Source organism: Epinephelus moara, chromosome 12 (assembly GCF_006386435.1).
Source record: "Epinephelus moara isolate mb chromosome 12, YSFRI_EMoa_1.0, whole genome shotgun sequence".
NCBI lineage: Eukaryota > Metazoa > Chordata > Actinopteri > Perciformes > Serranidae > Epinephelus > Epinephelus moara.
This window is the reverse complement of record NC_065517.1, coordinates 7,368,245-7,383,580: the sequence shown is the minus strand read 5'-3', so window position 1 is coordinate 7,383,580 and position 15,336 is coordinate 7,368,245. Positions and strand designations below refer to the sequence as shown.

At 40.8% G+C, this 15,336-nt stretch overlaps 1 protein-coding gene across 1 annotated transcript in view; it reads right to left on the bottom strand.

Annotated features, from left to right (window-relative positions):
* Window positions 1–10,452, bottom strand: part of LOC126398859 (gamma-aminobutyric acid receptor subunit rho-2-like) — a 36,949-nt gene extending 26,497 nt beyond the window's left edge. Inside the window, exons 1-2 of the mRNA XM_050058501.1 lie at window positions 10,323–10,452; window positions 7,446–7,552 (exon numbers count right to left, since the gene is read on the bottom strand). Coding sequence (XP_049914458.1) covers window positions 7,446–7,552; window positions 10,323–10,444 — 229 coding nt within the window. The 5' untranslated portion in view covers window positions 10,445–10,452. The remainder of the gene's footprint in view (window positions 1–7,445; window positions 7,553–10,322) is intronic.
* Window positions 10,453–15,336: the final 4,884 nt, after the last annotated feature.

Here is a 15,336-nt window from a genome sequence, read left to right as displayed (position 1 = left end):
TGAAATCAAAGAGAAATTAACAACATTGGCAGCCAAGATTACATGTTTCCCTGGTGTTAGCATGTGGCTACATGTAGTAGTGGACTTGCAGCCCAGGTATCACTGTGCATAGCGGCACCCTTTCCCATTAAAAAATCACAGATAAAAGCTTCTAAACACAAGTGGACATGTTACAGCCAGAATATGATCTGAAATCAAAGAGAAATTAACATCTACAACCATGATCACATTTCCCTGACGTTAGCATGTAGCCTTTTTGTTGCCTTTATTTGATTGTACAAATAGAAAGAAAAGGGGAAAGGGAGAAAGGGAAAGGCATGCAGCAAAGGGCCATGGGTTACAACCAAACCCAGGATTCGGCCTACATGGGATGCAAGGTCAACCAGATGAGCTACCAGAGCACCGTAAAACGTGTCTTTTTAAAAGTGGATTTTCTTGAAATTTAGGTATAATTTTACAGATGCACAGCCTTGAGGTGAAGTATACAGGCCACAGCCTGTCTGAGAGTAAGTTTAGGCTTTTAGGGAGGGGTGAAAGCCCACCGCTGAAAAGAAAATGGGTGCACTAGATTTATAATACTTATAATAATTGTTTCATCTCAGTTATGTTGTTTTTATAATCATCGGAAGCCACAATGGTCTTTAAAAATATGATTCAATTAATTGCTCAGCCCTACAGCAGACTACATTCTGCAGCTTCATCATCATTTTCTGACAAAAAAAAACAACACATTTCCCTAAACAGTGCTCCTATGCTGGAAGTTTGCAGTGTGTGAAATTAATTTGCGGTAATTTGATCAATGATTTATGTATATTCATGAATATTTCATGTAGTGTTGTTGAAAATAGTAATAATAAATGTAATATATTGATACATATGAATATTTGTTTCAATACTAATTTTTCACAGTATCAATACACCATTAAAAGCTGAACTTTAGCGCCTTTTCCTACTGTTAATGTTTACTACAGTCATTCTGCTGCTCTCTGCTACTACCCAAGAAAGAAAGACTTGTATTGTATTACATGCCCTCGATGTTATTTTTTTTCCTGTGGTATTAAAAATTAGAGATTTTAAAGTTATTGTATTGAGGAATTCCAGTATCATGACAGCACTGATATAGTTTATGATAGAGCAGCCCCCTGAAAGCTGGAGATTTGAATCATCAGACGGAGACCCCTCAGTCAACTGAGATTTCTTGAAGTCTTTTTTTTTACCAGTCACTAGTGTACTTCTGGAGAAATTTCAGTCCCCAGATTTAGCTGCAGGGTGAGTGCTCCCCACTTTCATGCCACTCTTTGGTACAGGCTGCTGCAAACATGGAGGCAGCTGCCCAGAAGAGGAGAGGCTTTGCCTGGTCAGGCTCTAAGGTAACGTTATCTGCTGCATTCTCCTTAGAAGTGGTAAATTTACAGCTCACAGCAGCTCAATATAATACAGTGTCTGGCTGTTGTTTGATATCTGGTGTCGACAAAAGATGTTGTTGCACTTTTCTAACCTGTTGTTACTCTATATGGAAACAAAAGGAACTAATCGTTGAATATTCATATTGAACAGCCAAATGTGAAGCGAATGGCATAATTCTAAGCCAGACACAGCCCTAACATGTATATATATATACATATATATATATATATATAGAGATATATATAGCACACAGAAGTGCTACTGAGGGCTACAAGGGACATCTATGTGAATGCCAGATGACATGCACCATCCTCCCAAACACTGTTGCAGACCACATATACCCCCTCCAGCAACAGCACTCCTCAATGGCAGTGCACCCCCCCAAAATCCTGCTCAGGAATGGCTAGAAGAATGTGACATAGTTCAAGATGTCGACTTGGCCACCAACATGGCTTTTCCATTGTCAGTTTTAATGTTCTGAGATAGACCATCTCCAGAATCAGACTAAATGCGCACCCGACTGCCCCCAAGCGGGTAGCAGTGACGTCTTGCCGACGTCAACTCCTGTCGACCCCTTTACCCCCTCCCTTATAAGCATGTGTTGCCACACTTAACTAATGTCTGTGCAGGAGCCCAGAGAGAGAGAGACGTTTTTTAAAGTCTCTCTGTGTTCAGCTCTCAGTGCATTAGGAGCTGCTAATGGAATCTCTGTGATTTAGAGTTCAGTTTCTCTCCTGTGTCCCCGTTTCTACTGTCAGATATCTGCTTTATTTTATTGTTTCATTTTGCTTTCAGCTGTATAGGAGTCATATCAGTTACAGTTGATAAAACTTCAACATTTTGTTATTTTACTGTTTCTCAATAAAGAATGTTATGGATACATATACAAACACAAACATACCAAAACTGCAGTATCTAACACACAGTACGTGTAAGTATAGCAGAATGATGCAGGAATATGGGGGGATAAAACAAACTTGGGGTGCCCTGGTAGCACCCTTGGCACTGTCCAAGAGCTGCAACATCCGTGGTTTGCATCTGGCTGGGGACCTCTGTTGTAATCTGACAAACAGTTCATACTGAATATTTAATGTAAGACCACAAACAAACTGACACAGTGAACCTGGCACTTTCAACCTCAAGGGGTCCTGAATCACCTTGAGGTCCAGGGCTGAAGGGCAGTCTAGCCATGCAGACACTGTGGGTTTGGTTTTATATGTATGTTTATTTTATTTTTGTGTATAAATATTGCACAATGCTGCTGGAATATGGGGCAATAAAAGAGCCTTGGTAGCCTGGCTGGATACGTGAAAGCAGCGTCCCCGGTTTGCATCTGACCCTGAACCTTTGTTGCTTAATTTCCTGTCATCTCTATGGCCACTATCTAATAAAGGCATCAAATGCCCTAAAATATTATTTGAAAAACTGCTCCAGCCTTCAAAGCAATAGATCAGTATTTTGGGAAATGTGTTTATGTGCGTGATATTAGAAGATCGATATCAATCTCACGTCTGTATGTTAAGTACAGAGCTCATAAATCTCAGAGACAGATATCTCCGAACCTGAACACATAAATCCCAAATCTATCTGCATGGGTAGTGTCCACCACAGGAAGTGAGAAAATGGCTGTGTCTGTAATTACTCTCCTATCGACTATATAATGCATTATATTTACTGTCTGAGAAGTAAATTTATGCTCTATATAGTGTCCTCTAAAAATACTGCGCACTTAAAGTCCTGGCTTCCTGTTCTACAAAGTAGTATTAGAAAGTGTGCTCACCTTCTCAGTAAATGTATGGTATAGCAATTCTACAGCCTGCGAAGAAAAAATGATTGATAGAGTCGTGCGGAGAGCTTCAGAAATAATTGGCTGTGTACTCACCACATTTCTGATCTGTACCACATCCACATTCAGCGGAAAGGTCTGAAAATTTTAAAGGACTCCTCACACCCTGCAAACCCTCCACTCACTCTACTTTCTTTGGGTAAAACACTACGCAGTATGAAGCCCAGAACATTTCACTTTCACAGTAGCACTTATCCTGAAGCATTCCGTATCCTAAATGCTTCACTGGTTGTATAAATAAGCACATGCACTTTAACTTGTCACTGCGAAGGCATGAGGCTTATGGTTGCACTGTTGTATTTGTTGTATTGTTCCTGTACTGTAGTTGTGACAGTGTGTTTTTGTAGACACTCCTTGTTGCAGGAGTCAGGTGATTTTATGTTTTGCTGTAGGCCTATAGTGCATGGGAACAAATTCTAAATCAATTGTAAAGGTTGACTGGCAATAAATAATTGACTCTTGAATCTTTACAAAATAATTCAGTGGTGATTACAGGATGCACATTAACGTGTGGTTAGGTTTAGGCACAAAAAACACTCTTTCTCTGTAAAAAACACACACACAAAAAAAAAACATTTTCGTGGCAGCATCCCTGCTGGAAAAAAAGTGATGGGTTGCTGACAGACACCTACATATGGTGGTTAAAAAGCCGGGGAAAACAGCAACAACAACAAAAACAGACACAAAAAAACACATTTGAGGGATAAAAAGCTGCAGGAAAGAGCGTTGTGTCCCTAAAAAACTCCCACCATTTGTGGGCTGAAAAGTAAATGAAAAAACAGCCACAGGTTGTTACAAAACACTTAAGTTTGGGGGCTACACAACTAGGAAAAACATAGTAATGGGCCCTTAAAAAACACCAACCTTTGGGGATTAAAAAGCAGCTGGAAAAACAGTGACAGGTACTTACACAACACCCCTGTTTGAGGAGTAAAAACCGCTGGAAAAACAGTGATGAGTTGCTAAATAACACCCATGTTTAGGGACTAAAAAGCATCTGGAAAACAGCCATGGGTCACTAAAAACACCCGTGTTTGGCAGCAAAAAAAGCCACTGGAAAAACAGAGATTGGTCTTTATAAAACAGCTGCATTTGCTGGTTGAAAAGCTGCAGGAAAAAAAAACGACTGGTCCCTAAAATACACCAGCATTTTGGGGTCGAAAAGCTGCTAGAAAAACAGCTATAGGTCACTAAAACATGTTTAAAGGGTACAAAACTGCAAAACAACAACAACAAAAAAACATAGCCACAGGTCCCTAAAAACACCCACATTTGAGGAATAAAAGCCACCTGGAAAAACAGTGATGGATTGCTAAAAACCTTGCAACATGTTTGAGGACTAAAAAGCAGCTGGAAAACCAGCCAAAGGTCGCTAAAAAGCATCCATGTTTGAGGACATAAAATCAGCTGGAAAACTAGCCACAGGTCACTAACAACACTCATGTTTGAGGACTAAAAAGCAACTGGAAAACCAGCCATGGGTCGCAAAAAAAACACCTACATTTGGGGGATGATAATCTGCACAAAACACAGTGATGGTCCCTAAAAAAATACCCACGTTTGGGGGCTGAAAAGCCACTGAAAAACAGCCGTAGGTTGCTAAAAAACACCCATGTTTGGCGATTAAAAAGATGCTGGAAAAGTGACATGCCTCTAGGTAACACCCATGTTTGGGGACTAAAAAGCTGCTGGAAAACACAACAACAGTTTCTAAAAAAACACCTACATTTGGGGCCGAAAAGCCTTTGGAAAAACAGCCACAGGTTTCTAGAAAACACCCACATTTGAGGACTTAAAAGCAGCTGGAAAACCAGCCGCAAGTTGCTGACAAACACTCACATTTGGGGAATGAAAAGCTGCAGAAAACACAGCAAGTACTTGCTAAAAACAACCAGTTTTGTTTGTTGGTCTTGAACAGTGGCCGGCAGCTTGGCATGCATTGTGCCTAGTTGTCACGTCATCGACCATCCCCTCCACCTCCTAATGATAAAGTCAGCTCCTATATCACATCATGATATAGGATACATTTATGAAGCCTGATATGATGTGTATGAAACGTACAAATGTAAGGTTTTTGTGGTTTGCAGCAACGTACTAAGCCAACATTTTCTTTTGGCGACTGAGCTGTTTCTTTATTTCACTTTTTATTTGTATGAGGAAGAATGTGTTATTTCCTCCTTTTTTTCCATTAAAAAAACACAGGTTTGCTGAATGCATAAACCTGTCCATCATCCTCCTCACACACACACACACAAAAACAAGTTCATCTTGTGAATTACTCACTGAAAGCTTTTACAGAAGTCAAATACCTCAGCTCACAGCTGCACTTTGCAGGAGTCTCGTTTGTTCATCTACTCAGTGACGGAATCTAATTTCTACATATGTGTCTAGACTAGGGGGAGAAAAAAAAAACACCCTATCCATTCCACCTAATGATGCTGGACTGCTCCTCTTTTCATGGATTAGCAACTGTAAATCCACTGTTGGTTTACCCTGGCTAGATTAGACAGCATTAGACACTATATTGCTAAGGCTGGAAAGAGATCCAAGTGAAAGGATTCATTTGGTGGTGGAGGGCTTCTTCAGACTGGGTGAAACGAGGAGAAAACGTGCTGTCTATTTAATGCAAATGTGACTAATGCATGACAGGTCTATCCATCCGATCAGATGTTTTTTAAACCCCAGGCAGACAGGAAGGAGGAGCTCCATAAATAGATGTACCTAGGAAATCACAACTGGATGTGATGACAAATATTCCATCCAAATAAACATCTTCTTCCCCTCAGCTCCCTGGATGTGTTTGATTTGTCGGGCCACAGTAGGGGACCGCCCAGTGGGAGCAATGCAGGTGCTCCAATTAGGATAACAGAAACCTTATCCACATTCACAGCTCCACCTGCACACTATTGATAATACGAACCTCACCCACCGCTGCTCTCTGAGGCATATTGCAGAAGCAGAAGAATCTCAACCAAACAATTACCATTTCTCTATTCCATATCTTTGTTCTTTGGGATATGGCATCACAACAAAGCTGTTTATTGTGTACATTTGGACAATAAAACGCTCCACAGTCAGGATTTGTCTGATTGTCACTCGGGAATTTTCTCCCATCCCTACACTGACATCCCCATTGGCACGTTACAGCGCTGTTCTTGATAACGTTCCCCCAGCAAAACAGGAAGCAGCCGTGTAAGAGGCTTTCATTAGTAACACTGCAGTCGCTCCTTTTGAAGCCAGAAGGAACCACAGCAGCTGCTGCACACACACTTTTTCCTCAGCCAAATGAACGCGTGGCAGTCTCACAGGCAGCAGCGGGGTGCTTACACAAGTCAGCTTTTGATGATGTTTGAATAAGACGATCACATTCTTCTTCTTCTTCTTCTGCCGCTGCTGCTGCTGCTGCTGAAGCTGCCTATGCTGGCAAACAAAAGCTGACAGACTCGAGACAAAAAAAGTGGTCCTCAGTGGGATCCACGCTCCCATCTGTGGCTGCAACTGTGGTCCCAGAGGAGCATGAAATTCACTGTGGGACGTTTCATTTAGCTCACCACCTCCTCCTGTGCTTAAACAGGAGCCGTTTATGCCAAATACCAGAGAATGGGACTCTTTAGTTCAGCAAATCAGCTTCTTATTTTTAATTGCTTCCCCAAATCCCAGCAGCACTGCCATTGTCCTGACATTGAAGGTGTAAAACAAGGACACACACGACGCTCTTAATGACTTATGACAAAGAGATGACTGATCAGTGTCAGTGCTGGATGATACTAACAGTTGGAAGTGACAAATAATGGCCTCAGAGGGTATTCTTCCAGGTTTTCTACAGCGTGACCTCTTGTTCAGCTCTGTGTCACAATGTATTTACAGTGTAAGAGAAGCCGCTGAGGTTTCTCTGTTTCTTTCTGTTTTCTTTCGCTCGGGGCTGTGAGCTCCACATCTCGCCTATTTCTGTCCTCTTTAGGTTTGGCAATTGGATGGAAGAGAGGAAGTAGGGAAAAATAAACCTGCTGCTGCTTTCTCAGTCAGCGTGGCATCAGCATTCACTTCACACTCAGGTGAACCCAATCTAATCCTGTTGGTGTGTGGCATCACTCAGAAAACACACTTCTTTAAAAGACACAACAACACTTTGTCACCAACATGATCACTGTCAACAAGCAGCGACACGTCTCCTAAAGATCACAGAGCTTACCTGCAAAGGCGGGCCTCATGGTGAAGTCATGCTCATCTATGCGAAGAAGGTGGCTGGTCTTCACCTTTCGGGTTTTGGTTCCATCTGCAACCTTCTTGGACAGAGGACTGGCAACAAGCAGACAGAGAGGAGAGATGCTATTAAAGCTCAGTCATTGTGGGTTTTATCAAATTACTCCGACATGTGTGTTCATGGTAATGGAGGAACATGTCATCCAGTGAAACAGTGCAGCTCACTGTCGTGTTTCTAACCAGCCTAGTCACCAAAAAAAAGTTGGCATTGTACATCTCGGCAAACCACCATATGTTAAATTTATACGTTTCATACAAAGCAAATCACGATTTCTGAAGTGGCATAGTTCAGTTTACATGTTTATGAGCTGCTTTCTTCATTTGGAGGAGGAGAGGACAGTGGATGGTCTGACATGTAGACGAAACACTGCCAAGCAGCAGACAGAAGCAGACTACTGCCTGAGACCAACAAAAGCAAGTGGCAACAGTAACAACATTTTAGGACATGTCCAGCTGTGTCTGTAGTGACAAAAGTGAGTATTTCTAACAACAGTTTCAGACATATCCAGTCATATTCATAGCAACAAAAGCGGGTGTTTTTTAATTACAGACTGGGACATGTGCAGATATATTTGAAGTGACAAAAGTGGGTATGTTTAATGACAGTTCGGGACATGTCCATCTGTGTTTGTAGTGATGAAAAGCAGGTGTGTTTTAATGACAGGTTGGGACATGTTGAGCTGCGTTTCTAGCAACAAAAGAAGGTGTATTAAAATGACAGTTTGGGACATGTTGAGCGGCGTTTCTAATTAAAATGACAGTTTGGGACATGTTGAGCGGCGTTTCTAGCAACAAAAGCAGGTGTATTTAAATGACAGTTTGGGACATGTCCAGCCTTGTTTGTAGTGACAAAACCGGGTATTTCTTTTAACAACAGGTCAGGACATGTTCAGCAATGTTTGACATGAGAGAAGTGGCTGTTTTAAGCCAAAACATCATCTTTTCCTTACCTTGACCAACTTGTTTTTATGGTTAAACCTAACCACACATTAATCACAGCGTTGTCATAACATAAAATTGAAACATAAAGAAAAGTATAGTTTTAACACATCCATTACATATAAAATGTACAAATGTAACATACCCATGGTTTGCAGAAATATACCATGCCAACATTTATTCTGGTGACTGGGTTGATTTAATTATGTTTAGACAACAATGAAGCTCTATGGCACAGAGGATCAGGGTTTGGCAGTAGGATGCATTCATTGTTGGTTCTGGTCTGCACATGAGATTTGATGACAATAGACAGCACAATGAATATCAACAGACCTATAATTTTGCACATTTATACAGCTATCTATAGCTATGCAGAGGCCCTTAATTACAAATGTGAAGCTCTCTGATATATGTATTTTGTCACAGAATTTGACTTAAAACACAGTTTTGTGTTTCATACTGTTTATGCCTTTGTACTTCCTAATAAGAGAAACACTGAGCAGGCTACCAGGTTGAATGAAATTTCTTCCTGTGATTATAATTGTAGGTGATAGCTATTCTGTAAATCTACATGTAGCAAAGTTCATTTTAAAACCAGTTGGTTTTGCAGTAAAAATAAGATTTGGCTCATTTATACCCCCACATGCTCAGCCTGATCCTGAGGGGAGTCACAATTTGTGCTGGATTGTCTCTGAAGGAGTGCTGAAACAATTAGTTGATTAACCAATTAACGGATAATCAGCGACAACTGTGACTTCTTTGATTAATCTCATTTTCTTAGAAATGAGGCCAAACACTCTCTGGTTCTTGCTTTTCAAACAAACATTTGCTGGCTTTCTAAGCCTTCTTCCTATGATAATAAACTGTGGACTGCTAGTTTGACACAAGATACAATTTGAAAAGGTCATCTCAGGCTGCGGTAAAGTCAAAGACCAACTTTTAGACAAAACAGATGACAGGAGAAAATAATAGGAAGATAAAATGATGACGAAAATTTGCAGTCCTATGCAGGGCCCTATTTTTGAAAAATGGAATGAAGCACTACTGCTACAGTTTACTATGCAAAGACATCAAATCCATGTTTTACCAGAGCTATAAATTCATGCACGTTAGGCTACATGAGAACAGAAACTGCAGCTGCGGCTGAGGGATGTGTGATCCTGTTTGAAAATGACAGAAGTGTGACAGTCAGGGAAAAAACACAGCCAAACAACAGACTTAAAGAGAATAGCCTTCCTGAAATCCCTCCACGTTTCAGTTTCTCTGTTTGGAGTCCCTCCTGTTACCCCTCAAGGCAATCACCTGAAATAGCCAAACATGCAAAAATACTGTATCTCCAGGGAAGGATTTTTCTCTGCAGCTGCGAACAAACGCACAAGTTTTTACGCGCAGTGAAGGACAGCGGGTCGGCGCGCTCCGCCTGCCTTTTACTCACCGTTTGCTTCAGACAATTAAACCACATAATAGAGGTGTGCCTGCGGTGTGACGGGTGGTTTTAGTTATCACAACCTCACTGAAGAATGATTTAGGCAGGTAATTGATAGGATCAAGTCGGAGCCATGCGCAGATTGCATGCAAATGTTGACATTCTGGATGTTCTTGGAAATGAAGTGGAGGGGAAAGCTGCTGCCTCTTCTAAATCTTAACTGGCCTCTGATGTCTGCTGTCAGACAAGTGTGTGATATATAAGATGCAAGTGTTAATTGGTGTATTGCACAGAGTTGTGCGTAAATGTGAGTTTTTAGAGGTACGATGGAGAAAGCGCATGTGATGTCCCCTGCTCTCCTCGTGGAAAATTGTCCTATAATGATCTCTCGAGGTCAAAGTTCACTTTAAAATAAAATAAAGAAAGCTTTTCAGTACTTACGTGCCTGGCTTGTGAGTCTCCACCGGCGCGGACCACCGCTTTTTCCTACTTTTGTGCTTCCTGCACTCCCCGAGGAGGATCAAACACAAAAGTAAAAAGAGAAACCTGGCGTAACACGGCATGGTGAGTTTAAAAGTCCCGCAGCGAGTCGATGAGTGACGCCTTGGGTTCGCGTGCAGGACGCTCTGTGCACGGTACCATCTTCCTGTCTGAGGCAGGAGGAGGAAGACGAGTGTGAGAGTCGAGGGACTGTGGCGAACAAGTGCGCCGGCTGCTTTGCAGAGAGAGACGGGATGCTGGAGTCTGATAAGCGCTCTGATTGGTCTCCAGCCTCCAGAGGGGCTTTTTCTGGCTCAGGAGCGCGCAGCATCAGCACCACATGCAGCGCGCTGCAAAAAACACAACAAAAAACATGTCCCCCCTGACGAGTCGTTTAGAGGTAGAGACACCGCTGTGAGGAGGCAGGGAAACAAGAAAGCAAGAGAAAGACAAGTGGGAGCAAGATGCAACATACTCCTGCTGCAGCTTTACTTGTTTTCTTATATTTAGAAGACCATCCAGAACACTGTTCAAAGGACTTAAGACGCATCACTTGATTTAATATTATTGACAAAGAAACTGCGTATAGAAGTGGAAAAGTTTATAATTCTGTAATTTCTCCAGGATTTGATCACTCCATAGTTGCTGCACGGTTTGCTCTGATGATATTTTTTGCAGTGTAGGACAGTGTAAAGGCATCCTCTTACACTGACGTAAGCCTTGGATGTCCACATCTGTCTCCCTCTCGGGGCTTCTCTTCGCTCCAACCGCCTGGAGCCTGGAAAGGAAAGTTTTCAGCATTAGTAACCAGTGAAATTACAATATCTCACCCGATTGGGCCGCATTTCTTACATCCCACATCACTCACTTTACTTAGGATTAATTTTTTTACATTCCTTCAAAATTTGCCAGATCCACTTTCCTCTGTGTACTGTCGGAGGACAAAGAATGCCTGCAGCTGTGGACTGCACCATTTCACTTCACTGCCCACAGTTAGGAGGGAACAGGAATCAGCATCTCTCCAACATCTTTGTTTTAAAGATAATGACTTCTGATTGTTTTCTTCTTGACCCTTGACCCCAATCAGAGAATTACAATGACCGTGGTGTCAGCTCTGTCTCCTCACATGAGCTCTCATCTTTAGCCTGTGGATGCTGAGGAACATTCTGTTCCCACACTTGAAGTGTTTTTGATCTCAAGAGATTAGAAAGTATTATCTAGTCACAACCATGTTTTCTGGACAACTGTGTCCAGCCAGATGAACGCTGATTATTTAAGCAACAAGGAAAGGTGGAAAAATATGGTGTGGATATTTTGGGGCTGGTTGAGCAACTGTGTAAAAGATAGACACATTTCACTGCCTTTACTACCTTAGCTCAGTCCATGGGGACTTGGCTTGGAAACTGGAAGGTCGCTGGTTTAAGTCCCACATACGGACAAAGCATGAAACGTGGGCACTGCTGAGGTGCCCATGAGCAAAACACTGAACCCCCAACAGCTCAGGATACCTTTCCAAGGCAGCCCCCTCACTCTCATATCTCTCCATTTAATGCATGTATAGGTCGTGTTTGTACATGTGTGTGTATTTTGGGCCTGTGTGTCTATGACAACAGAGTACAAAAAACTGAATTTCCCCTTGGGGATTAATAAAGTATATTTTCTTCTTCCTCTTTTTCACCTACATTTACAGTCTCAGACACATGAGTCATAAAAAATGCAGGCACTACTGTATATTCTGCCTGCCTTCAGACAATCTTCAGGGAATGTGCAGGCGAAAGCAATGTAGCTACAAAGAAAATATGTTTCTTTAGCTCCAGCTTTTCTTGTCTGTCTGATCTTATGCCCTAGTTAATTTATAGATGAATATATATTAAATGTAGCTTAACCCAGAGCTGTCTTTCAGGGCAGGTGCAAGTCAAGTCTCGAGTCGATCAAAAAAAGTGTGATGGAAGTTTCAAGTCTCCTTAAAGCAAGTCCAAAGTCCTTATCATCAAGTCAAAATCAAGTCTCACGTTAGTCAAAGCAAGTCCAAGTCAAATCTCAAGTAAATGGAAACAATTCTGAGTCAAGTCGAAAGTAAATTCACCAGAATTACTGCCTCACGGTTGTGTGCCTTTGCCAACCACTCAAGTTATAGTTTACATCCATGTCTGTCCAGACTCATATAATATATGTAGTGAAGACTTTGGAGAAATTTAACAAAAGATAATAAGTGTATTTGAAGGCAGAACGTGAATGCTTCACACACATTTTCAACCCAGACCACGGAAGATCTTTACAATCAGCACAGTTTCAAGGTGGACACCCAAGATTAGTGTCACCAATTCTCAACAAACGTCTCCCGTTCTGTTCCTGAGTTATGACATTACATAACGGCCATAATAGTGTTTTTGCAGAACACTATTATGTCACAGTGAAGTTGATCTTTGACATTTTGTGACTTTGACCACAAAACTCTAGTCAGTTTATTGTTGAGTCCAGATGGATGTTTGTGCCAAATCTGAAGAAATCCCCTTGAGGCGTTCTTGAAATACCACCTTCGCCAATGAGATGGATGCAAGGTCACAGTAACTTTGACCTCCAAATTTTAGTCAGCTCATCCTTTAGTCCCGGTGGACGTTTGTGCCAAATTTAAAGAAATTCCCTTAAGGGGTTCTTGAGATATCGCATTCACAAGAACCAGATGGATGTAAGGATGTATGGGGGTACAGTGGAACAGATGAATAACCTGAACACATAATGCCTCCGGCAATGACTGTAGTTAGCACAGAGGTATCAAAAATGAGCCCAAATCAAGTCTCAAGTCAGTCAAATACAAGGCTGAGTCAAGTCTGAAGTCTCCAGTCTACTAAAACAAGGCACAGTCTACTGGAACCGTTCCAAATTATGTCTCAAGTTAATAGAAACAATTCTAAATTCACTGAAACAAGTCAAGTTCTAGTAAAGTTTCAACTTTTTATTTTAGAAAAATGCATTCTTTTTTTTTTTATTTCGAGTCATTTCAATACCTAACACTGAAATAATACAGCTATACAATATTGCAATAGAAGGCCTGACTGTTGCTGTATTGCTTTTTCAGATTATTATCAGGTCAAAACTTGAGTCTTGAGTTGGTCTTACCGCTGCAAGACTTGGTTCACTTGAGACTCGACTCCTTACGCATTTGATGTGATCTGAAATTGAAATGAGGAAAAAATTGAGGTCCTCATTTTATGAGTTATCCTGACTTGAATCCTAATCTCAAGTCTAAAATCCACAACTGTGGTTTAAACACATTAAATCACATATTAGTGAGATTGATACGGTTATAAACTCTTCCAATTAAACTTGTTTAGTTGATGCTACTTTTGTTTTTATGAGATTTGTTGACAGTAACATAAAAATGTCAGCCTCATGATTTAACTCAGTTATGACCAAATCTTTACTGTGTTTATAGGGCAGAGAGTGAGGGAGGTTTACTTACTTGTCAGGTTTCAGCAACTCAGGGTCATGGCCTGAGATTTTCAATCATGCCAGCAGCATAATAATGTCGGCCTGTTAGTTGTTTCATCTACCACATGGATTGACATTAAATTTGGCGTAGTAATGTCCCCTTTACAAGAGGTCAAACTTTTGTCAATATTGACCAAAACTTTAATTTATGACCATATATCTGCAAATCTAAAGACATTCCAATGAGCTTCCGCTGTACTTTATGTTCAGCGCTAATGAACAAATGATAGCGTGCTAACACACAAGATGGTTAAAATGATAAGCATTACACCTGCTTAGCCAGGGTGTTCTTACTCATAACTTGTCAAATAGTGATGCTTGGAGACTGCTGTTTTTGTCCTGTGTGAAATCAAAAGTCAACATTGAGTTATTTTAATGACGTAATGTAGTATCTCCAGTTAGATACATGATGTATGTCACTTTACATACATTACAGGATGTTATGTGGCGTGGCATTTAATTACGTTATGTCATGTTATGTTACATTACAAACATGCTTATTTTAACTTAAAGTGTGAAGGGACTGCAGATGCAAATTAGCTTTAAGCTAAATCTGGTGCAATACATCAAATGGCAACATTTATGTTGAATATTGTACATGGTCCCTTTACAAATAAACTAAAATAAAGATAAATGATAAAAAAAACACTTTTAATTTAAACCTAACCAAGTAGTTTTGGCTCGTGTCTAGATAGTAACTCCGCAATTGCAGAGGGCAGATTCAGGAAAACTCCCATGAGAAGTCATGTTCCATGTTTTAATTATTTTAACCCAATGTACATGATGTATGTCATGTGACATAGGTTAGGTTAGGTTAGGTTAGGTTAGGTTAGGTTAGGTTAGGTTAGGTTAGGGTTAGGTTAGGTTAGGTTACGTCAGTAATAAGCATAATTAACCTAAACCTAAACTACTACTTTTATTCTAAACCTAACCAAGTAGTTTTGGGTCGTGTCTAGATGGTAATTACAGATTCGCAATAACTGCCCAGAGAATTCATGTTCCATGATTCAATTATTTTAACCCAAACCATTATCTTTCTGTACCCCTAACTGGGTCCTAAACCTAATTTTCTGCCTAAACCTAACTGGACCTCAACCACATTGTTGTGACAACATTAAACACTGAGACAAAAACATTTTTAAATGGTTCACGAGAGTTTACTAAATCTAGAGTTATCATCTAGCCACGACTTTGCCCAAACCTAAAAACAAATACAAAACTGCATTGATGTAAGTTTATTTTGGAGACTGGAGGCATGTTATGAGTGGAAATTGAAGATTCCATGTGAAAACAGAAGTATATCTTGTGAAGACCGTGTGCATGTGTAATGAACATAAACTAAAACGCCGTCCCTGAGCATCTCAAGCTCGAGAGGGGGTACCCAGAGCGTCATAGTTTGATGCATATGGGCACTGACCAAACGTAGGTATTTGACGAGTTGGGAATGAGAATGTAACGGCATAGCATCAGTGTCGTTCAACTC